At 37.5% G+C, this 23216-nt stretch overlaps 4 protein-coding genes across 7 annotated transcripts; 2 read left to right on the top strand and 2 right to left on the bottom strand.

Moving 5' to 3' along the window:
• Positions 1 to 367: 367 nt before the first annotated feature.
• On the top strand, positions 368 to 3335 carry LOC108992981 (heat shock 70 kDa protein 4-like). The gene is made up of 2 exons (XM_018967718.2): positions 368 to 700; positions 1418 to 3335. The coding sequence occupies exons 1-2, from the start codon at positions 490 to 492 to the stop codon at positions 3154 to 3156; spliced, it is 1950 nt and encodes a 649-aa protein (XP_018823263.1). The 5' UTR covers positions 368 to 489; the 3' UTR covers positions 3157 to 3335.
• Positions 3336 to 7671: 4336 nt separating this feature from the next.
• LOC108992944 (protein FAR1-RELATED SEQUENCE 5-like) lies at positions 7672 to 8634 on the bottom strand. The gene is made up of 2 exons (XM_018967670.1): positions 8400 to 8634; positions 7672 to 8273 (listed from the first exon to the last, which is right to left on the bottom strand). Exons 1-2 carry the CDS (start codon positions 8632 to 8634, stop codon positions 7672 to 7674), a joined length of 837 nt encoding a protein of 278 aa, XP_018823215.1.
• Positions 8635 to 9009: 375 nt separating this feature from the next.
• On the bottom strand, positions 9010 to 9759 carry LOC108992945 (protein FAR1-RELATED SEQUENCE 5-like). The gene has a single exon (XM_018967671.1). It carries the CDS (start codon positions 9757 to 9759, stop codon positions 9010 to 9012), a length of 750 nt encoding a protein of 249 aa, XP_018823216.1.
• A 1756-nt stretch (positions 9760 to 11515) lies between these two features.
• On the top strand, positions 11516 to 23216 carry LOC108993013. Of its 4 annotated transcripts, none has more exons than XM_035685517.1 (4): positions 11516 to 11674; positions 11890 to 11974; positions 22384 to 22570; positions 22733 to 23098. In XM_035685517.1, exons 3-4 carry the CDS (start codon positions 22400 to 22402, stop codon positions 22802 to 22804), a joined length of 243 nt encoding a protein of 80 aa, XP_035541410.1. In that variant the 5' UTR covers positions 11516 to 11674; positions 11890 to 11974; positions 22384 to 22399; the 3' UTR covers positions 22805 to 23098. The 4 variants fall into 4 exon arrangements, with proteins under 4 accessions (XP_035541410.1, XP_018823324.1, XP_035541409.1 ...); XM_018967779.2 differs by having other exon boundaries at positions 11881 to 11974; XM_035685516.1 differs by having other exon boundaries at positions 11797 to 11974.

Below are 23216 nucleotides of genomic sequence, written 5' to 3'. Positions count from 1 at the left end.
TTTTTTTATTTAAATACACATATATTAATGTATAAATATATGTATTTAAACAAAATGATAAAAATAAAAAATTATATGTTGGTCTGAAGTGTGGGATGATATGTACTATTGTGTAGCATTTCTCGTACTTTCGACGGCCGAGATTTCTCATCCTTTCAACGGCGTGTCGCATTAGGAAAACACAATATCAGAAAATTCTCGAACCGCCTAGAGAGTTAAAAGAAGTGTGAAGAAAAAGCGGGAGAACCCCTCCAATGAGAAATTAAGGCCGTTTAAAAAAAATTGTTGATCCGACGGCTCACAATCCAAGATCAGGAACCTTCCAGAAATCGTACTTTCTTCTTATAAACCAGCTCTCCCCTGTTATCTCCTCAGTTCAGCAAAACCAAAATTGTTCGCTCGAGAATCCCTGTGATTTTTCTTCTCTCAAATTACAACTTCTCGTTTTTTTTCGTTTAGCTTTCTACGAGTTCTTTTGGTGATTTAGCCATGGCAAAGAGTGAGGGTCCGGCGATTGGTATCGACTTGGGGACTACGTACTCTTGTGTGGGTGTTTGGCAACATGACCGCGTAGAGATCATAGCCAATGACCAGGGGAACAGGACGACGCCGTCTTATGTGGCTTTCACTGACACCGAGCGTTTGATCGGCGATGCGGCCAAGAACCAGGTCGCCATGAACCCAACCAACACTGTTTTCGGTAAGTTCTTTGCTCTGTGATGATTCTTTCAAGTATTTTATGTTAGGATTAGAGCGTCCGTAGATTCTCTTCTTTCTGTTTATTTGTGATGCTTTTAATTGTCTAATTGGAAAACGAAATGCGTTAAGAGTTCAGTGCCTCTGTTTTCTTGTAAATTGAGTCGTGGGTAGGTGCTGTAGATGAATTCACTATGATTACATTTTCATAAACGCTCCATATAGGGAGTAACAGAAATAAATTCTCGATCGTTATAGATAAGGGAGAAGTGCGAAAATGTTAGTTCTAAATTGTTAGTTTTCATGGTGATCCGTTTTTGCAGGAATCTATCTTTTCAGAATAATTTCCATGGTGAATGTTATAACTTGTGTTTATGATCTATTGCGTTTTCCATAATATATACTTATATGTGAAAATCAGATAAAATTTGCATATAATCTATTCTTCATGTCGGGGGAATTTCTTTTCTTAAGCTTTAAAACCGAGAGTTTTTAAGTCCGAAATCTGGTTCTGTTTCGATCATCTAAGGCTTAACAAAATATAATTCTTGGTTCAAATTTGTAACACGTCTTGCTTAGTGCTTACCGCTTCTTGTTTGTTTTGTGACGTAGTAGTAAGGGCCATTGATTATAAGTGTGTCACTTTTTCTTATTGGAATTGTAACCAAAGATCGTTTTGATAATGTTTCTGAATGAATTTGTTCCCTTTCTGGGTATCCAGATGCGAAGCGTTTGATCGGCAGGCGGTACAGCGATCCCTCCGTGCAAAGCGACATAAAGTTGTGGCCGTTCAAGGTGATTGCTGGTCCTGGGGATAAGCCCATGATTGTGGTGAATTACAAGGGGGAAGAGAAGCAGTTTTCTGCTGAAGAAATTTCCTCCATGGTTCTCACAAAGATGAAGGAGATTGCTGAGGCATACCTTGGTACAACCATTAAGAATGCGGTTGTCACCGTCCCTGCTTACTTCAATGACTCACAGCGTCAAGCCACAAAGGATGCTGGTGTCATTTCCGGCCTCAATGTGATGCGTATTATCAATGAGCCAACTGCAGCTGCTATAGCTTACGGGCTTGACAAGAAGGCAAGCAGTGCTGGTGAAAAGAATGTGCTCATCTTCGATCTGGGTGGTGGGACATTTGACGTCTCTCTTCTCACCATTGAAGAGGGTATATTTGAAGTGAAAGCTACAGCTGGTGATACCCACTTGGGAGGTGAAGACTTTGATAACAGGATGGTGAATCATTTCGTCCAGGAATTCAAGAGGAAGCATAAGAAGGATATCAGTGGAAATCCCCGGTCTCTTAGGAGGTTGAGGACAGCTTGTGAGAGGGCTAAGAGGACTCTTTCATCTACTGCTCAAACAACCATTGAAATTGATTCTTTGTATGAGGGTATAGACTTCTACTCAACAATTACCCGAGCCAGATTTGAGGAGTTAAACATGGACTTATTCAGAAAGTGTATGGAGCCGGTGGAGAAGTGTTTGAGGGACGCCAAGATGGACAAGAGCAGTGTCCATGATGTGGTTCTCGTTGGTGGGTCTACTAGGATCCCCAAGGTTCAGCAACTGTTGCAGGATTTCTTCAATGGGAAGGAGCTATGCAAGAGCATCAACCCTGATGAGGCTGTTGCCTATGGTGCTGCTGTTCAGGCTGCGATTCTCAGTGGTGAGGGTAATGAGAAGGTGCAGGACCTTTTGTTGCTGGATGTCACTCCTCTTTCCCTTGGTTTGGAGACTGCTGGAGGTGTTATGACTGTTTTGATTCCAAGGAATACCACAATTCCCACCAAGAAGGAGCAGGTGTTCTCAACCTACTCTGACAACCAGCCCGGGGTTCTTATCCAGGTGTACGAGGGTGAACGTAGCAGAACCCGTGACAACAACTTGCTGGGCAAGTTCGAGCTCTCTGGCATTCCTCCTGCTCCCAGGGGAGTCCCTCAAATCAACGTGTGCTTTGACATCGATGCCAATGGTATCTTGAATGTCTCTGCGGAGGACAAAACCACCGGACAGAAGAACAAGATCACAATCACCAATGACAAGGGCAGGCTTTCCAAGGAAGAGATTGAGAAGATGGTGCAGGAGGCCGAGAAATATAAGGCAGAGGACGAGGAGCATAAGAAGAAGGTGGAGGCGAAGAATGCTCTGGAGAACTACGCTTATAACATGAGGAACACTATCAAAGACGAGAAGATTGCTGCGAAGCTACCAGCCGCGGACAAGAAGAAGATAGAAGATGCAATCGATCAGGCCATCCAATGGCTTGATGGGAACCAGCTGGCTGAGGCGGATGAGTTCGAAGACAAGATGAAAGAGCTCGAGAGCATCTGCAATCCAATCATTGCCAAGATGTACCAAGGTGCTGGTGGTGATATGGGTGGAGCCATGGACGAGGATGGTCCTCCAACTGGCAGTGGAAGCGGTGGTGCTGGTCCCAAGATCGAGGAAGTTGATTAAGTGATGAGTGTCTTGTAGTGTGTATAGGGTTCCTCTCTGTGGAGAGAATGGTTACTTTGTTCTGTCTGTATGGTGTCTGATCGTATGTATGCTTGGATTTTAGACTTGCATCGTGCTATGTTTTGGTTTTGTTGTTTAAAGTTAATTATAATGGAAAAGTTTCTTTTGGTTTTCTGGGAGCCACCACAAAGTTCACAGACTTTATCTTCCTCGAGGAATCTACAATACCAGCATATTAGTTTGGTTGTTCTTGTTTGTGTGTTGAAGTCAGACCTAATTGACACCACCAGATAGACAAAGGGATAAGTGAAAAAAATGTACAGGACCTTTTGCTTTTGGTAGTGAAAGGAAATAACGTTGTCAATCTATCTTTAATCCATTTCTCATAACTTGGGATTAAATTTTAAACAAGTAAATAGTTCAAAGCACCTTCGGTGGAATGATAGCAACAGCTGCTTCAAAAGACACAACAGAATTTCACCGATTACTTTTGCAGAAAAAGTACAAAAAGATTTTTAATAATAAAATATTATTATAATATTATTTTTTAATATTATTTTTATTTTAAGATTTAAAAAAATTAAATTATTATATTTTATGTACAAATTTAAAAAAATTATAATAATTATATAAAATAAAATTATTTAATTATCCAACATTATTTCACAATCTAAAAGATACCGACTATCAGATCATACTATCACAAAACGTGATATATTTATTTGTACATACCAGTGAATACCAAACCCACAGGTGAATTTATAAAAAAAACACACACAAGTGAAACCTTCTTTATACACAATTGGTTCACTATATAGAATAAGGAATGAGTACTAAGCAAGACCGGGCAATAGACTTGGGTGTTAATCCAATTTTGTTTGTTTAAAGACTTTGAAAAATAAAGAAAAAGGATTTCGAAAAACATCTTCAATTAAGCAATAAGTTGGATTTGATCACAAATGTATGTTGTAAATATAATATCTCAAAAAATAATATGGTGCCATCTATGAGGCACCAAGATAATATATATTATAATTATATATAAGATAATGTTATTATAATTTATAACATAGAATTTTAATCTTTAAGATGAAAATTTATTTGATCATATGCTTTAAATATAATATATATATTAATAAAATTTTATGACCTAATAAATTCTCAACATATTCTTTTTGAATATTTGATAAATGCATAATACAGTAGTAATACTAATATACATTAGTATATTAATTACATTTCGCTTTAATTAGAAAGTAAACATTAGTATCCTAATGTATATGAGTATATTAATTACATTTTATGCTCTAATACTATTAGTAATCCACTTTAAGTCTATATATAAAGAACTATATAAATCATTGTAGTATTAGTAGTTATACTAATACTATATCACTATAAGTCTATAACAAATACTAATATATAGTTATAAACTTATACTAATCACTATAACTTTAACTAATATTTATATTAATACTAATATAGTTATACTAAATCACTATAACTTATACTAATATAATTATACTAAATCACTATAACTAATACTAATATATAGTTATACTAATCACTGGTTCATTAGAACTAAATCACTATAACTCTATATAGTATTAATATCACTATGACCATATATTATTCTATAGTATTAATATCATTATTAGTATAGTATATAATATTACTAATAATTTAGTATTAATGTATTATTATATAATATATAACATATAGTATTAGTATTACTATATCACTATAATATTAATATATAGAATTATTCTTATTGTAGTCCCCCATTTAGGGTTTGCATTGCAATCCATAAATGAAACGCAGCGTTTCATTTTATAAACGAAACACTACGTTTCATTAAAGGAAAAAAACGAACAAACCTACTTTACACGCATTACCCCAGACCCCTTCATCTCCATACCCATAGCCGAAGCTTGCCCAAGCCCATCACGTGTCGCCATCTCTGTCGCCGTTGCCGCTCCCCTGAGCAAGCTACGTCGTCATTACTCAATAGAGTATTTCTTGGTGAGGGATTTCTTTCTCTGTGATTTGAAATGTTTTTGGTGAGGGATTTCCTTCTCTATGATTTAAAATATTTCCTTCTCTGAGATTTCACTCAGTGTCTTCTTTTGCATGTAATTCTTCGCTTGAGAGTGAATCCTGAATTGGTTTTGCTTGTTTGTAAACTTGTGTTAAGATCTTTACTTGTTTGTAGAAAATATTTCTGGTTTTGATTGTGCACTCTACGTGTTTGTTCAAATTCGTGAATGGGTTCCATATGGTAATTTATGCTTGAAGTGTATGTGTCTGAACTAGTAGACTTGTTGATAGGCTTCTTGCAACTCACTTATGGAACCCATAAATATTTTCTGGGGTCTGGATAAAATATTTCGTTCTTGCAATTCACTTGTTCCATACGGTAATTTATGCTTGAAGTGTATGTGTTTGAATTTGCAGACTTGTTGATAGGCTTCTTGTAACTCACTTATTACTTGAATACTATCATTTACCAATTGTATAAGTGATTTGCAAAAAGAATACCCATTTGCACTTACTAAAAAAGTCTTATATGCCATCTTCAGGACCAATCTTTTAAAATGGACTAATGTAGTGAATTGAGTGGTTTTGAATTCTACTATCTTTTATCCATTATTCTGCGATTGGCAAGAAAGAGGTACAAGACACGGGTAAATTCATCCTATTATGCAGTCTATCATATGCCCTTCATTGTTATTGGTTTTTACTTTTTTTTTGAAATTTTGGGAACTTTAAGAAAGAATGAACTTTGAGGAAGAATGTACTAGCTACTCAAACTTTGGGAACTTTGGTTTCTACTATCTTTTATCCATTTTTTTCTTGTTTTTGCTGGACTAGCAATTACTAAGAGATTACTATCTGATGTAGGCATAACACATTTCTAGCATAACACAGTTTCGAGAACTATTTCTATTTTTGATACGCAATGTGTTCATCGCATTCTTCATCTTTTTCAAATCATGCTCCAAAATGTCTATGCAGAGAGATAACACGTTTAAAATTATCGAAAACAACAAAAAATCCAAGTCGACCTTTTGATTCTTATCCAAATTACAATAGAGAGGTAGCACTAAAAAAATTTGTGTGTGCAACATTTTTTCAAATATTGTTGTATTAATTGTAATTTCTCACACCAATTAGATGTTTGCTGCAGGGAAGACTATATTGCGAGTACTTTTTATGGGTAGATATTGAAGTAGAAAATAAATGAAAAGTTGTGTGCAAAAGAGAACGTCGCCTCCAAAAGAGAGAGGAAGAACTCTAAAAGTGGGAGGAAGAACTCTAAAAGAGGGAGGAAGAGCTCCAACGTGCAAGGGTACAGATTCAAAAATCAGAAGATGACATCCAAAATGATTAGGATGAGCTTCATGGTATAATGAAAGATATTAACCATACAAGTATGCGACCTTGCATGTATTGGGGACTTGCAATTCTAATATTTTGTTGTTGGATAGGATCAAGAACAATTACCAATTAGTAGCAGTGTATATGAAGCTGTGTAATGTTGTTAAGTAGGTTGTAATAAATAGGTTTACAATCTTTATCAATATTGTAATATTCAAATCCATAAGACTTGTGAACATTATGAATAGTTATAAGAAGTATTTTCCTTGCACTATATTTCATGTATTTTGTTCTATATTGAATAAAACCTATGAGATTATAACTTTGAACCAACACTTTAATATAAACATCCAAAACTTTGATCAATCCTCATTCCGAACAATAATAACATATCTCATACCCATAACATAATTCATACCCTTAAAATGGTATAAATATCCAATGTTACAACAATACACCAAGTTTATAAGAATACAAAGTAGAGTTATACATATGAAGTTATGAACTTTTGTCAACATAACAGTCTACAGCGTCTTCAAATCTCAAGTACTTTGATGAGGGTAGTAGTCTACCATGTCTTTCATCAATTATCGAGAAGGCCAGGACATGCGAAGTTCATATGCAAATAGTTTGAAATATTTTGTAAAACATCATGCAAAACTCAGCATTATTTGTTCAAAATATAGACAAAAAGAATATTATTTAACATTTACCTGAGAAATAACGTTTTGTTGTGTACCAGGCAGTTGCGAAACAACAACTTCTGGTGTGTCGTGCAATATTACCGATTCTGTGGAGTTTAATACATCTTCCGTCCATGATTGGGGCTACATTTGAATACATAAACAAATGACATAACTTATTCATAAATTTGTTAAAACTATATCAAAATCACATTATTTAAACATTCCATACATTCTTTCTTTGTCGTTTGCCACCAGCCTTTTTATTTTTAGTTTGTAACTTCTCTATTATAAGTTATCTCCTCTTTGATGGGGGTTTGCCTTTGCCTATGACAACACGATGGCTCAACACTTTCTTCGAACTTCCAGTTTCGGCATCAATTGAAGCATGAGTGCTTGCAACTGTGGTCTGGGGCTTTAATTTAGTGTAAATTTCATTCTTTGCCTTTAGCTTCTATGTCATGTCCAGGGAATTATCTTTGCTTTCACATGCATTTGTAGCTACTTCGAAACATAATTTTATCAAACCAAAGTACCGACTAGCAGTTGGTTTACCACTCAAGTCATCGTAATTGATTCGAATGAGAGCATATCTACGTTTAATGTCCTTCCTCCACCTCTGTATAATGTACTTTTCTGGCAACACTTTGACATCCCTTGCGACGAAAATTAAAAGAATGTGCCTATATATAATCTCTCTCATCTCAAATAGTCCACACATGCACTTTGCCTCACACTCATCTTCATTGAAGTACGCTTGCAAAGTTGACTTCTTGATGCCATCTTCAACTACCCTTTGGTCATTAACTTGATACGTGGTAATTGTCCCTTCTATTTTTATGACAACACAATGAGAGTAGATAATCCCCATTACTTCTGACTGCATTTCCTTAAATTTAGAATTCGTATACACTACTTGAAATTTTTTCTCCACGGGTAAATGAGATATACAAGGGACTGTGCAATTGAATGAGTAGAAATCCGTTGCCATCTCATTCTCTACTTTCTTCCTCAGTGCATTGTCGAATTGATCGACAAATTCTTTCAACATAGTCCCTGAATGTACATATCCATAAAAAATGTTATTATTCATGCTTTCACTCCTCTAAGTTGTGTTCATCCCAGCCCAAAATGTATTTTTCAGGTATACGGAAACCCAATACATTCACTCATTATAGAGACTTTGAAGCCATGCATTTTCTTTCATATTGTAAGCGTCAATAAACACCTCCCAAGACTTCTCAAACTCGTTAGAAGTTTGAGAATCATAAACACATCTCTGCAATGCACTTTTCAAACCACACTTAAATTCAACATGTGAGCCCAACTTCTTTGGTAGTTTTCTCATTATGTGCCACAAACAATATCTATGCCTGGTATTTGGAGAAACTATATCAATATCATTTTTCATGGCCATGTCTTGATCAGTGATGAGAACTTTTGGCGCCCTCCCATCCATACATTTCAACCAAATGTCAAATAATCAAACAAATGTTTCAATATTTTCACTTGATATCAAGTCTGCTCCCAAAAATATTGACTGTCCATGGTGGTTAACACCAACAAATGGAGCAAATGACATGCCATATCTATTTGTTAGGTATGTTGTATCAAATGTCACATCTCCAAAATACTCATATGCTGCTCTGCTGCGTGCATTGGCCGAAAAGACATTTTTTAATCGACCATCATCATCCAAATCTATCGATGAGTAAAATCCATTATTCTTATACTATATCCTCTCAAAATAACCACGAAGTGCATCAGCACCACCTTTGCCAAGTCTAAGGTGTCAAGCCTTGTCTGTATAATTCCTTGCATATTTTTCAATAAATGTAAATTTCTCAAAACCACCAGCCTCGATAACTAATGCGTTAAAACTTTTGGCCATACCTATGCCTGCATTGTTGTTAATATCTAACTGTCTCTTCACGAAATCATCAATTGCACGATTACATCTAAAAAATCTTGCCTTTTGTAAACTTAACTCATGATTATGTGAATTGCAGACAATAGTTATATGTAAGATACCATCAGCCAAAACTGCATTAATTCTCACATTACAATCAATCTTCGTTATCGAGCGTGGTTTAGAAATGTTGGTAATACGTTTCCTTACCTTACGACCACGAGCACAACCAAGTGTTACATATCTAACACTCCCATCATCTTTCCTTTTACTTCTTTGGGTCATTATGCCGAATTCAGACTGTCTCCCATATTGTTTGTAGTAGTAAATGAGTTCTTTCTCAGTTTTAAAAAACATTCCTGGCGTTGGCTCTAAAACCCCATCATCATCATTTCCCGGTGTTGGTTCTAAAACTCTGTCATCATCATTTCCCAACATTGGCTCTAAAACCCCATCATTATCATTTCTCGGCGTTGGCTCTAAAACCACATCATCATCATCATTCCTCAACACTACACCGTGATTATCAGTCACTACCTTGTCATCTCTCACATTTGGGGTATGCATAGAATTACTGTTTTCTGAAAAAAATAGCGGTCGGCTAGTAGATGTGCATTCTTCCTCTTTCTCCATCAAGAACAATCTTGATATATTTAAAGCATAACATGAAAGAAAAAAGAAAAAAGAAATATTTAAAGCACAACAAATTAGTAAACCTGACAACTAAGAATAGAGAACAATTGAAGCAAAAATTAATAAATGCTAGAGACAAAGTTCAGAAGTATGATTATGTTTCTAACATAGGCAATATATACTCATTTCATTTTCTTGGTGGAGTATATATTGCCTATGTTGCATACAAGAGCAAGCACTTGTAGTAAAATTGAAAAGAATATGATGCATACAAGAGCAAGCACCAAACATTATACCCACATCATTAGTCATTATACCCACATAAGAGATCAAAGTAGCAGGTGAACTAATAATTGTCGTTAGGTGAACCAATAAATTCTTATTTTCTGCAATGCTTTTTACTTCCTTGTTTAATACAAGATTAATCAATCCGCACATTTTTTATTTTTAATTTATATGAATTGTTTAAACTTGTGTGAGGGTAAACATGTCCATTTGATGCAAAAATTACTTTATTTGCAACAAATGGTGATTATTCTGAATTGGCCTCTCTACAAATACAATCGGTATTAAACCCAAAACCTCTTAGTGTTGGGACGAAATCTTAATATTTTGAATTGACCCAAAATCGCAAACTCGTCCACCTTTCTACATATTTATCAGAGTAACTAACTTCTCTGTCTTAAGGGGTGGAAGCAGAGAAATCAGTGTGCAACTACAAATATTAAGCCAGAAAATCCATTGCAAGCAGAGAAATCAGTGTGAACTACAAATATTAATAGAGCTAGAAAATCCATTGCAAGCAGAGAATAAGAGTCGTCTTCGGCAAGGAAAAATTACCAAGGAAGTCGTCGGCAGTCGATGGTGGAGAAGGCCGTTTCGTCGATGGTGGATCGAGGGTGGTCATCGATAGTGGAGGAGAGAGTCGTTCGGGTTGAGGGGCACGCACGACCCAGAGGAAGAAATGTAGAGGGGTGCGATTTGAATTTGGGTGCAATTTGCTTCAGATTTAAGTTGTAGAGTTAATACGTTATAAGAGTTATATATGTATAATTAACTTAATATGTTAGTATTAAGTTCACTGCAAGTCTATAACTATATATAGTATTAATATCATTATTAGTATAATATATAGTACTAGTATTTGTATAGTTTATAGTTACTTAGTATAAAATAATTACAAATATTAATGTAATTAACATCAATTAACTAACCTATCACCAATTCACCATTAACTAATTACTAACATCTACATCTAATTAAAGTTCTAATTTATTAGATAAATTTTTGTAAAATACCTAATACAATTATTTATTAATCATATACAAAATGTAAAAACTAAAAAGTTTCATATATTGACAATTAACATAGATTCATAATACATTGACATACTCTAATTTAGTAACAAATTAACAATTAAAATCATGAATATAATTAAAATTAATTATTTTTTTAATGAGTTAATTAAATAATCCACATTAAATACTTTACTTAATTTTGATTTTATTAATTTAAATAATTAATTTAATTAATTTATGTGTCAAGAAGATAAAAGAATTACAAGATCAAACTAATAAACATCTGCCAAATTCGAAACGGCGCCGTTTATTATAAAATTTGACCTAAACGATCTACTGGTGAGCAAAATTGAAACTGAGTACTCAATTTTTTTTAAAATAAACCGTCTGTTAAAACGGCGCCGTTTTGATCCAAACGGCGCCGTTTCAGCGTTAGTTTTTCAGTTCATCCCTTTTCCCTTTTCGCTTTTCGCTTCCCCGACCCCTCCCCTGAAATCTCAGAAATCAGAAAACCCTAGCCCTCCGTCCGTCGCATCCCGCCCTCTCCAGCCCCTCCGTGACTCCCCGTCGAATTCTCTTCATCCCCTCCGTCGCGTCTTTTCGCTGATTGCCGATTGGTACTCTCTCTCTCTCTCTGGTTTTGAATCTTTGATGGTGTTGAATTGTTGATTCTGAGTTGCTCCGTTGGGGTATTTTTTTATTCTCAATCTCTGCAATACCGTTACTTGTTCATCAAAAGAAGGTTTTGGGTTCCTTGATTATTGGTCAAGGGCTTTGATTTCTGGTGGGGACTGGGTATCTCAGTGGTTCTAACTTCTACTAGGACCAAAAGGAAAGAGATATGCGTTTTAATCTGCACAGCAAGCACTAGTGCTCCCTTTGGATCTCTCAGTTCTACGATCACAGCCTCCAATCCTGTAATTTATCTGCTCTTTATTCTCCTCTGTTCCCCCGCTATATTTCCAATCTAAACGTTTGATATGGTTTATTTGCATAAAAAAATGCGAGCTGCATTGTTATGGATGCCCAAATCAAATTTCATAATTTTTTACTATAAGAGCGTCCTTGGATTTTGGTATCTCGGTTTTTTTCCTGGAAAACTACACTATTTTCTGTATTTTTTGTATGGAAGAGGCCTGCATCAATTAAGGAGTTGTGAATGTTGGAATGGCTTGCAGTTATTTTCGTAATTTATAGCCTACCCGAATGATACTGAACGACATCGTTAAATTCAGACTAAAGTCCCTAAACCTCCAGAAGTTCCCGTTGAGTCCTACTGCCCTAAGCCCCTAACTTTCTCAAATTCTCAGACTCTCGTCACTCTCAGAAGTCAGAATCTGAGTTCTACTTCTCCATCCCCATTTTGTGTATCCACATTGCCTCCTACTCGAATCACCATAGGAAGTTCCTCAGTTCTCCACCCCTGGTTCCCTACTGCGGTGCTGTCCTAACTTTCTCAGTTCTCCATTCCCCATTGGCTATTATTGTGCGTCGCCTCCTACTCGAATCACCATAGGAAGTTCCTCAATTCTCCATCCCCGATTCCCTGCTGCGGTGCTGTCCTGACTTTCTCAGTTCTCCATCCCCCATTGGCCATTGTTGTTTGTCGTCTCCTACTTGAATCACCATAGGAAGTTCCTCAGTTCTCCATCCCTAATTCCCTGCTGCAGTGCTGTCCTAACTTTCTCAGTTCTCCATCCCCCATTGACCATTGTCATGTGTCACCTCCTCCTCCCCTTAGCCACAGACTCCGCTAATCTCTCTCTCGACCTCTTGGTATGTTCTTTTTTGGATTGTTTGAGTTTTGTCTTGGCTTTATCTGATTTGGTGGGTTGATTTTATGAGGTGTTAGGGTTAGGGTTTATATGGTGGTTGTTGGATTTGGGAACTTTTGGCTTGGATAATTTTGTTGGATGAGACTAATAATAACCTCATTTGACTGAAATGGGTTTGCGCTTAGAGAGGAGCACAATCTCCCCTTTCGATGATATTGGAAAAAGGGTGTTCTCTCATCATGATCTTCATCAAGAAATCGCGTAGAGGAGGTGGAAGACATGGTGGGATTTGCGATGACGGAGGATTTGGGAAGAAGATGAGGGAAATGAGCAAATTAATTTTCTGTTAGAAGCTATGTACGTAGGTGTAACGCCCTAATGAAAGGCTCAAACCACATGACCTATACTCCAAAAGGACTAGTCAATAATACAATTGGAGGCCCATTAGAACCTTATAAAGAGCAAGAATTTCTCATTCCCAAGCAATGTGGGATCCCATACACCACCTACCCTTATCTATATCATATATTATATGGGGTATCACAATCTACCCCCCTTAAATTCTCGACGTCCTCGTCGGGCCTGTCCATTGTAGGTGGCACGGCTCAAGTCCCACATTTCTGGTTGGGATAAACTCTGATACCATTTGTAACGCCCCAATGAAAGGCCCAAACCACATGGCCTATACTCCAAAAGGACTAGTCAATGATACAACTGGAGCCTCATTAGAACTTTATAAAGAGCAAGAACTTTTCCTTCCCATGCAATGTGGGATCTCATACACCACCTACCATTATCCATATCATATATCATATGGAGTATCACAGTAGGTTGTGGGCTTTTGTGTGTAGAGGTGCAGATAACTTGCTAAATGTGTGGAGGATTGGGTTTCTCAGGAAAATGACAAAAGAATCAACGAATAATAATGGAGTATTTAGGTAAAACACACCATCGGAATCTGGTTGGATTGGAAAATCCGCATTTTCGGAATTGGATTTGGGTTGGAAATTCGGGTATTGTTACGGCTGGGAAGGAAACCCTTGTCTTTAGGGTCATGTGTTAAGCACATGGGCTTGGTCAGAGGAGAGGGCCCGTTAAGTTATCTATTTTACTTGTTTCAGTTAGTCCATTTGAGTCTGTTATGTTTATTGGGCCACGTTGGCTTAGTGTGTCAGTTTAAGTCCATTTCTATTTTCATGGTCAGTTATTTAGTCGTGGGTCAGTTATGAAGTTGAGTTAGTTGCATCCGTTGGTCATCACTTGACCAAGTCTACCTATAATTGCTTTAAGTACTTTTTAGTGCTTCAGTAATCAATTATCAGTTTCTACAATAATTTGTGTTACAAATTGGAGGTCCAGGCCCCTCGAAGTGCCTATAGAAATTACATAGTGAATTTTAGAGACCCTAACAGTGGTATCACAGCCGCGTTCCTGCGACATGGTTGAGGGTACACGCCATGCTTAGTTGGCGGAAGCAGTGTCTATGCTGAAGGGAGAAACCGTGCACTTGAGTGAAGAACAAGACCAACAAAAACATATGCTGGAAGTAGTGTTACAACAACTGAATAATTTGGCAGTTTTATATGAACAGTTAGCAGCAATAGCAGGTAATCTGCCAAAAGGAAATCAGGTCAGTAATAATCCTTTATTTGAAGGGAGTGGGGGTATTCAGGCTAGAACCTTAAGGTTGGATTTTCCAAAATTCAATGGGTCTGAACCCATGGAATGGATCTTAAAAGCACAACAATTCTTTGCTTATTTTAATACTCCTGAGGACCAAAAGCTCCAGATAGCCTTTTTCCATATGGAAGGAAAGGTACTTTCTTGGTATTGTTGGCTAATGGATGCAGGACCTATTGGTGGGTGGGAAGAGTTTGTTTCTGCACTTAAAGTGCGTTTTGGACCCTTAACCTATGAGGATCCAGTAGGGTTGTTCACTAAGTTGAAACAAATTGCTTCTGTTGAAGAATATCAAACTGAATTTGAGTACCTATCTAATAAAATCAGTGGATTATCGGAGGAATTCCGTATTAGCACTTTTATAAGTGGGTTAAGGGATGATTTGAAGATAATGGTAACCATGCTTAAGCTTAACACAATTTCAGCTGCTTTTGGGTTAGCAAAATTGCAGGAGGAAGAGGTGGCTAGAAGAAAAGGAGGAACCAGCAGAAACCCAAGTCCAACCCAAACCACTTTTCCCTATTTGCCAAAATTACCTGCACCACTAATGAGATTACCACCACCACCACCACCACCACCTAGACCTGAAAATAGAAATAGCCCCACTACCTACAACCCAAACAAAAAACCAACATTTCCCATAAAAGAATCTCGCTTGTCCAAATGCAAGAAATGAGAGAGAAGAGACTTTGCTACTTTTGTGATGAAAAATTCAATTTTAATCACAAGTGTAGCAGGCCTAGGATTTTTTTGTTGGAAGGATTAGAAGAGGAGGAAGCTGAAACCAGTGAAGGAAAGTTGGTCTTAATTCAATTAGATGAACCTGCTAAGGAAGAAAAGGAGTTAGGGGAGTTGCTAGGCATTTCACTGCATGCCATGGTAGGTTCTCTATCACCTAAGACCATGAGGGTTGAAGGTTTTATTAATCATCAAAAGGTTTTATTAATCATCAAAAGGTTTTATTAATCATCAAAAGGTTTTAATTCTTGTTGACATAGGAAGCACACATAGTTTTGTGGATCCATATGTAGCAAGGAGATCAAAGCTGCCAGTGGGAGAGAGCCAGTTGACAGTCAAAGTGGCTAATAGAGATAGCCTTCTTGCCAAGGTTACTGTAGGGTAGTTCCTATCCAACTACAAAATTTAAGGGTTAGAGCTAATCTTTATTTATTGACTTTGGGAGGTTGTGATGTGGTGTTAGGAGTTGATTGGCTAAAAGGTCTCGGGTCCATCTTGTGGAATTTTACTGACTTAACTATGCAGTTTAATTTCAGGGGAAGTGAATGTAAATTGCAGGGGCTGCAACCACCTCGAGAATCTTTAGAGGAAGAGGAACACATTCCTAAATTAAAAAAGGGGGTTGTTAAAGGAGTTTGGCTGCATTTAATTGGAGGGGAAGTGAGGACAACAGAAGAAGCTAGTATACCAGCAGTGTCAAAAATAGTGAAGGATTTTGAAGCTGTGTTTTCAGAACCCCAGGGTCTACCTCCACCTCGGAGTCATGACTATAAAATTGTTTTGCAGGAGGACTCAAAACCAACATGTGTTCGGTTACAAGTATCCATATTACCAAAAAATAGAAATTGAAAGACTGGTGACTGAGATGTTAAAAAGTGGAATTGTAAGAGGGAGTCAAAGTCCCTATTCATCTCCGGTGCTGCTGGTTAGGAAGGTGGATGAGAGTTGGCGAATGTGTGTGGACTACTGTGCCCTCAATAAAGACAGGGTAAAAGATAAGTACCCTATCCCTAACATTGATGAGCTATTGGATGAACTTTATGGGGCTGAAATTTTTTCTAAATTGGACTTGCGTTCTGGTTACCATCAAATCAGAATACATGAAGGGGATATACCCAAGACAACCTTTGGGACCCATGAGGGTCACTATGAGTTTTTGGTAAATGCCATTTGGGCTTACCAATGCCCCCTCCACATTCCAAGGATTGATGAATGAGATATTCCAACCCTATTTAAGAAAGTTTTTTTTAGTTTTTTTTATGACATTAATTTACAGCAAGTCATTGGAAGACCATTTACAGCATTTGCAGATTGTACTGGATACATTAAGATTTCATCAGTTGTTTGCAAAACAGTCAAAGTGTGTATTTGGTTGTAGTGAGGTGGAATATCTTGGTCATTTAATCTCTAAAGATGGTGTTAAAGCCAACCCCCACAAGATTACAACAATGCAGAGTTGGCCATTGCCCAGAAATTTGAAGGCTTTAAGGAGATTTTTGGGTCTCACAGGATATTATAGGAAGTTTGTGCAGGGTTATGGTGCCATAGCAGCACTCCTAACAGCTCTACTCAAGAAGAACTCCTTTATGTGGTCTGACAAGGCTCAAGCAGCCTTTGACAAATTGAAAGAAGTCATGGTTAGTCCTCCAGTTTTAAAATTACCCGATTTTACTAAGAATTTTGTAGTGAAATGTGATGCTTCAGGTGAAGGGTTGGAAGTTGTGTTAATGCAAGAAGGCAGGCTGATTGCTTATCTAAGTCAAGGTTTAAAGGGGAGAAGTCTTATGCTATCTACTTACGAGAAGGAGTTGTTGGCCTTGGTGATGGTCATAAGAAAATGGAGACATTACTTGGTTGGGCAACATTTCAAGGTCTGTACTGATCGACAGGCCTTGAAATACCTTTTGGAGCAAAGAGTGGGCACCCCTGCCCAACAAAAATGGGTATCCAAGTTGCTGGGTTATGATTTTTCGGTGGAGTACAAAAGTGGGAAAACCAATAAGGTGGCAGATACCCTATCTCGGCTACCATGTACAGAAAAACCAGAACCAACAACCAACCAAAACACTATACCAGAATCCAATCCATCCTCCCAAACAGAACACAAACAGCCCTTCATCCACAACACACAAACCAATCACCCATACTCACAAGCCATAAGCCTCATGCAAACCCAATGGATAGGAGAGTTAAAAAAAAACTTACCACCAAGATTCCTAGTTGCAGGAGCTGTTGAACAACTACCGTCAGGGAACCTTGGACCAAATTCATTACCAAGTCCGGAATGACTTACTCTTTTACAAGGGTAGGTTACATTTGGAGAACTTGGTGCCATTCCAACAAGAGATTATGCAGCAGTTCCATTGCAGTCCATTAGGGGGCCACACAGCAGTATATAAAACATATGCTCGATTAAGAAAAGAATTTTACTGGCCTGGTATGAGGAGGGATGTTCAAACCTTCATACGAGCTTGTGATACGTGCCAAAGAAACAAGGTGGAAACAATTCAACCCGCAGGCTTGCCCCAACCTTTACTAATACCCACCAGGAACTGACAGGATATAAGCATGGATTTCATTGAAGGGCTGCCACCTTCAGGAGGACGCATAGTGATCATGGTGGTGATAAACAGATTGAGCAAATATGCTCACTTCATGTCTCTTTCACATCCATATACAGTAGTGGCAGTAGCACGTATTTTTCTGGACAATGTATTTTAATTGCATGGTTTTCCACTAACCATTGTCAGTTACAGGGACCTAATCTTTACAAGCCAGTTTTGGAGAGAACTTTTCAAATTGAGTGGCACTGAACTTCTACTGAGTTCAGCTTACCACCCCCAAACTGACGGCCAAATAGAGGTGATGAATAAAATACTAGAGGGCTATCTGAGGTGCTTTTCAGGAGACAGGCCACGAGACTGGTCATGATGGTTAACTCTGGCTGAGTATGCTTACAATACATCAGAGCATACCTCAACTAGGGTTTCACCATATGAAGCATTCTACGGGCAGCCACCCCCAAGAATGTTGCCATATGAAATAGGATCCACGAGGGTTTAAGCCGTGGATGAGGAACTCAGAAATAGAGAGCTTATCAACAAACTAGTCCAAGAAAATTTAAAGGAAGCACAAGCCAAGATTAAGTTATATGCAGATCGAAAAAGAACTGAAAGGGAGTTTCAAGTGGGAGACAGAGTGTATCTAAGGTTACAACCTTACCGACAAATGTCCGTGGTGCTGCGAAGGAACCTCAAGTTATCACTAAGATATTATGGGCCATACACGGTGGTTCAAAAAATAGGGAAAGTTGCATACAAGTTAGATCTACCACGAAACTCACAAATCTACCCTATTTTTCATGTTTCTTGCCTAAAGAAAAGGGTTGGAGAACACATAGAACCACTTACCTAGCCGCCAAGGATAACAATGGAGGGAACCTTAGAACCCGAACCCGAACTCCTGATTTTAGATTGAAGGCTGCTCAAGAAAGTAAGGCAGGTGTGGAGATGTTGGTACAATGGAAGGGGATGGCCAGAGAAGATGCTACATGGGTGGATCATGAAGAGCTCAAACGACTTTTTCCCAACCTTGAGGACAAGGCTTTCTGAAGAGAAGGGATATGTTAGGCTGGGAAGGAAACCCTAGTCTTTAGGGTCATGTCTTAAGCACGTGGGCTGGGTTAGAGGAGAGGTCCCGTTAAGTTATCTATTTTACTTGTTGCAGTTAGTCCATTTGAGTTTGTTATGTTTACTGGGCCACGTTGGCTTAGTGCGTCAGTTTTAGTCCATTTCTATTTTCATGGTCAGTTATTTAGTCGTGGGTCAGTTATGAAGTTGAGTCCATTGTGTCCGTTGGTCATCACTTGACCAAGTCTACCTGTAATTGCTTTAAGTACTTTTTAGTGCTTCAGTAATCAATTATCCAGTTTCTACAATAATTTGTGTTACAAATTGGAGGTCCAGGCCCCTCAAAGTGCCTATAGAAATTACATAGTGAATTTTAGAGACCCTTACAGGTATACATAATCAGCTCGGACCTGTTTGTTCAAGAGTGAGCCTTTTCGGATCGGGTTGGGTGAACAGTGCTAGCCGTGGTTGATGAGGATTGCCATGATTGAAATTAGTAATTTTATTCTTTCATTCCACTGTTTATAAGATGTGGTTTTGGATTGATTAGTAAAAAAAGAATTAGACAAGAAGTTGTTCAATTTCTTGATCGAAGGGGTATTTTATATGCGAGGATTGACAATGGACTAATCACAGACTTAACCCAATTATCATTACTCTAGAAGTTTGCTTCGAATACTTGTGTCCAATTAGTTTATTCCTTGTATAGCCATATGGCCAGCTTTTAGTCTTCTGCTCAATCTTTAAGCTATGGGTGAAAAACTAGTCTGAGTAGGTGTCGACTTTCATGCCAATGTAACTGTTGCTCTGCTTTTGCTTCCCCATATGCTTTTCATTGTTTACACGTGCATACTTATGGAACCAAACAGAAATTCGCCTCACTTTATACTCACAAATTAAGATGCTAAATATGAGTTGCTGGCTAGACTACCACATGTTTCGCACAATGGATTCAGATTGCTTCATTGCTACGAATGTATGCTGTACAATATTACGCAATGTATGCTTGGGTTAAGGTGCATCATTGGTGGCAGAAAATTTACAGCTTTCAAATGGTTCTCCTAAATGAGAAGTGGAATTTATTGGAGTGGATGGGACCGGGAGGTGGATCTCTTTTACCTCATTTTATGCTTGTTCGTATACTCTTTGAGTGAGACAAGGTGGAGAAGACAAGATGCATTGAGCCAGATTTAAGAGGGGGTGTTCCTAGTTCAATTGTTTCAATCATTTTTAGTTCCCTACAGCAGATGTGGAAACCGAGGATCTTCTCTTACTCCATTGTGAAGTAGCTAGCTAGCACTTTTGGCAAGATTTTTTAGTCTTTTTGGGCTTGATCGGGTGATGCTGGTAGGTATGGGTGGTTGATAGGTTAGCATGCTGGAAAGGGCAGGTTGGCAGTCATCACGTTATAGTTCCAATCTGTTTAATGTGATGGATATGGAGAGAAAGAAATGACCAAAGTTTCGAAGATGGCACAAGTACTTTGGAGGACCTCGTGTTTCTTTCTCAATACACTACCATTCGATAGTTGCCCATCTATGTTTCTCTAGTTTTAGTTTTCAGGATTCTCTTGATCTACTTTCTTTAATTAGGTGTATTTGATGTATATTTTCTTTATACTTGGATAATGCCTTTTACTCATAATGAAAACTTGTCTTATGAAAAAATTTCATATAAATAAAACTGACTCTGGAAAAAATATGGAAAAACCATATTGATACGTCTATTATTTGGTATAAATTTCTGTCTTCTATTTCTTTTCTTCCCTTTATTGCATGCACTTGGAAAGATGGGCGTCTGGTCAATTGGAGGATTTGTAGTCTTGCAGCATTGTTCTTTCTTTTTCTGGAATGGATAGATGATAGCCTTCCTCCTCTTTTGTTTACTCCGTGAGAACCATTGAATTACATGAAATGGATGATACTGATACTGAATCGACGTGGAGCTTTTTTTTGTCTGCTTTGGTCCTGTTGTTCTTTTTTTTTTTTTTCTTTTTCAGTTTGCATTTTTATGTGCTGCATTCTAAAATACAAATCATTTGGGTTTATTTAAGATGTTCTAGTATTCTAGTTTACTTTATTTTGTTCGGTAACATGTATAAACCTTTACATTTTGAGTGTTTGGGGAGGAAAGGTATAAGACTCCCTATTAATTTGGGCTTCCACTTGGGTGCTTGTGTAATCGAAAGATTTTAAAGTGGTTAAAACATAGCTATCTTAGAAGTACATAAATTTGTATGATGTAGAAATGTAGAAATTTCTCAGGTAACAATTGAAGTGTAGAAAGTTTGTATGATGGTATAACTTAGAAATATAGAAATTTCTATATCCTATAGGCCCCACCACTTTCATAAAACCCCATAAAATCCTATCTCTAAAAATCTTCATCTTAATTTAAAAACAATTTCAAGAAAATCTTACATCAAAACATGCCCTTACAAAAGTTGTCTGCCCTTGCCAATTGCATACCTATATGATCTCATTTCATAACCACCCCCCTCTCTTTAGGTGTTATTATGGGATTGCAAGGTTGTGAAAGAATTTGAGGAGGCATGGATAGATTGAATTAACTTGGAGAGTGGCTGGGCGGATAGCCTTTGAATAACAAATGGAATGCAGATTTTATCCTAATGTATTGCAGAAAGGGAACTGTCACAAGAATGTGATATCAGATATGTAGAATATTGGTTATTAGGTGTTAACTGTGAAGCCTTGGCTGGGAATCACTATATTTTTTAAGTTATGTGATTGCGCTTTAGGGGAGTATGTCTGGAGTTAGTTGTCTCTTCTAGAAACAGATTCACTTTTCAGTCATCTTTCCAATCATATCTTGCTTCCGTTGACAGCTGAATGCAATATACCGTTGAGTAGTTTGACCTGTTGACATGACCCTGATACAAGGACTTCGTTTCAGTCATCTTTCCAATCGTGTATCTTGCTTCTGTTGACAGCTGAATGCAATAAATATGCTGTTGGGTAGTTGATTTGACCATTGACACGACCCTGATGTAAGGACTTCGTTAGAATTTTGTTATATATTTACCATAAAAAATGTAAGAAATTTTGCATCTGTGAATGAATTTTAAGGGTATTAAACGTGGGTACCTGGTGCTCTGACTGTGTGGGGGTAAGAGTCCCTGATTGAAGCTTCAAACTCGGCAACAAGAAAAGAGTGTGCAATTTCTCAGTTGGCAATTGAAGTGCAGAAAATTGCAGCGACTTGTTTTTTGTTAGGACTTTACTGATTGTCTAGCTCAGATGCTTTCCGTGTATGTAGTTTGACTGAATGCTGCATGCTTTTAGTTCCTTAAATGGGATTGTATCTGGTTACGTGATCATTTAAGTGCCTTGAAATGTTGGTCTGTTTCAATTATTTTTTTCTCTTTATCCCTATCATTTTTTTATGATTGTAATTATTTCTAGTGCTTCCTTTTCATTATTGTTCTTGATTATATATTTTCATGAAGTGGTCAAGTCTAAGATTGTCTTGGCTGGGCATGTGTAGTTGTGAGCATAGAGCAATGGGCCGTAAAACTGGTACGCTTCATATCAACCCAAAGAAATTTGGCTCTCTTCACAAGCCTTGCATGAAGGAAATGATTACATTTCTCAACTGCTTGGCTGTTAACCACAGCAGTGACGATAAGTGTGTTAGGCAGAAAGAACTTTTGAGCGCTTGTATGGATTCTCAGGTGATCCAATTTTCCAGTTTATCGTATCTTCTGCCTGCTTCAGTTAGTCGTTGTTTGTACCATTTATTCTTTCCCATACTTCGTATTGGTTCCTGGATATAAGATTATGGGATTGTTCTATGCAATGTATGCTTCTAAAGCTTATGATTACATTTGTTGCAGACAAGCAATAAAAGGAAGTCCTTGGGAAGTATTAATTACCACCTGCAGAGGCTTAACAGAGGAAGGAAGTAGTTTGGGGTTTTTAGAGAAGAATGTTTGACTCGGGCTCATTCTTCAGGTTCAGTAGTTGCAGACGTTTATTAAGGTATGGTGAACCAAAGAGTGTCTTATCATTTCTCAATTCGACTTGGATGATTCGCCAGTGAAAACATCAAACATTTTTTGAACAAATAGTAATACTATAGTTTATATAAATCCTCGTCCAGTTAAAGAGGTTTGCAATAATCTGTAACATGAGTACTTGGGGAAGAAAGGAATCTGAAGGGTTTTAAATGGTTGGCTGAACTGCACTATTACTCTAAACTGCTCATCAACTGTTTTATTTTTAAATCATCCACATTAATCATATATTCAAAAACAGATCGACTTGGTATAAGGCGTTGCCAAAGAACAATTGAGAGAAGTACTGACAAATGAGCAGTAA

Source organism: Juglans regia, chromosome 14, assembly GCF_001411555.2.
Source record: "Juglans regia cultivar Chandler chromosome 14, Walnut 2.0, whole genome shotgun sequence".
In the NCBI taxonomy this organism is placed as follows: Eukaryota; Viridiplantae; Streptophyta; class Magnoliopsida; order Fagales; family Juglandaceae; genus Juglans; species Juglans regia.
The sequence above is the reverse complement of the archived record's forward strand: the minus strand, read 5'-3'. Positions and strand labels throughout refer to the sequence as shown.

Coding starts and splice junctions, on each gene's coding strand:
- LOC108992945 (XM_018967671.1), bottom strand. CDS start 9,759: ATGGAGAAAGAGGAAGAATGCACATCTACTAGCCGACCGCTATTTTTT.
- LOC108993013 (XM_018967776.2), top strand. CDS start 22,400: ATGGGCCGTAAAACTGGTACGCTTCATATCAACCCAAAGAAATTTGGC. Junction 22,571..22,732: donor GCGCTTGTATGGATTCTCAG/GTGATCCAATTT, acceptor CATTTGTTGCAG/ACAAGCAATAAAAGGAAGTC.
- LOC108992944 (XM_018967670.1), bottom strand. CDS start 8,634: ATGGCCATGAAAAATGATATTGATATAGTTTCTCCAAATACCAGGCAT. Junction 8,274..8,399: donor AGAAAATGCATGGCTTCAAA/GTCTCTATAATG, acceptor ATGTACATTCAG/GGACTATGTTGAAAGAATTT.
- LOC108992981 (XM_018967718.2), top strand. CDS start 490: ATGGCAAAGAGTGAGGGTCCGGCGATTGGTATCGACTTGGGGACTACG. Junction 701..1,417: donor CCCAACCAACACTGTTTTCG/GTAAGTTCTTTG, acceptor CTGGGTATCCAG/ATGCGAAGCGTTTGATCGGC.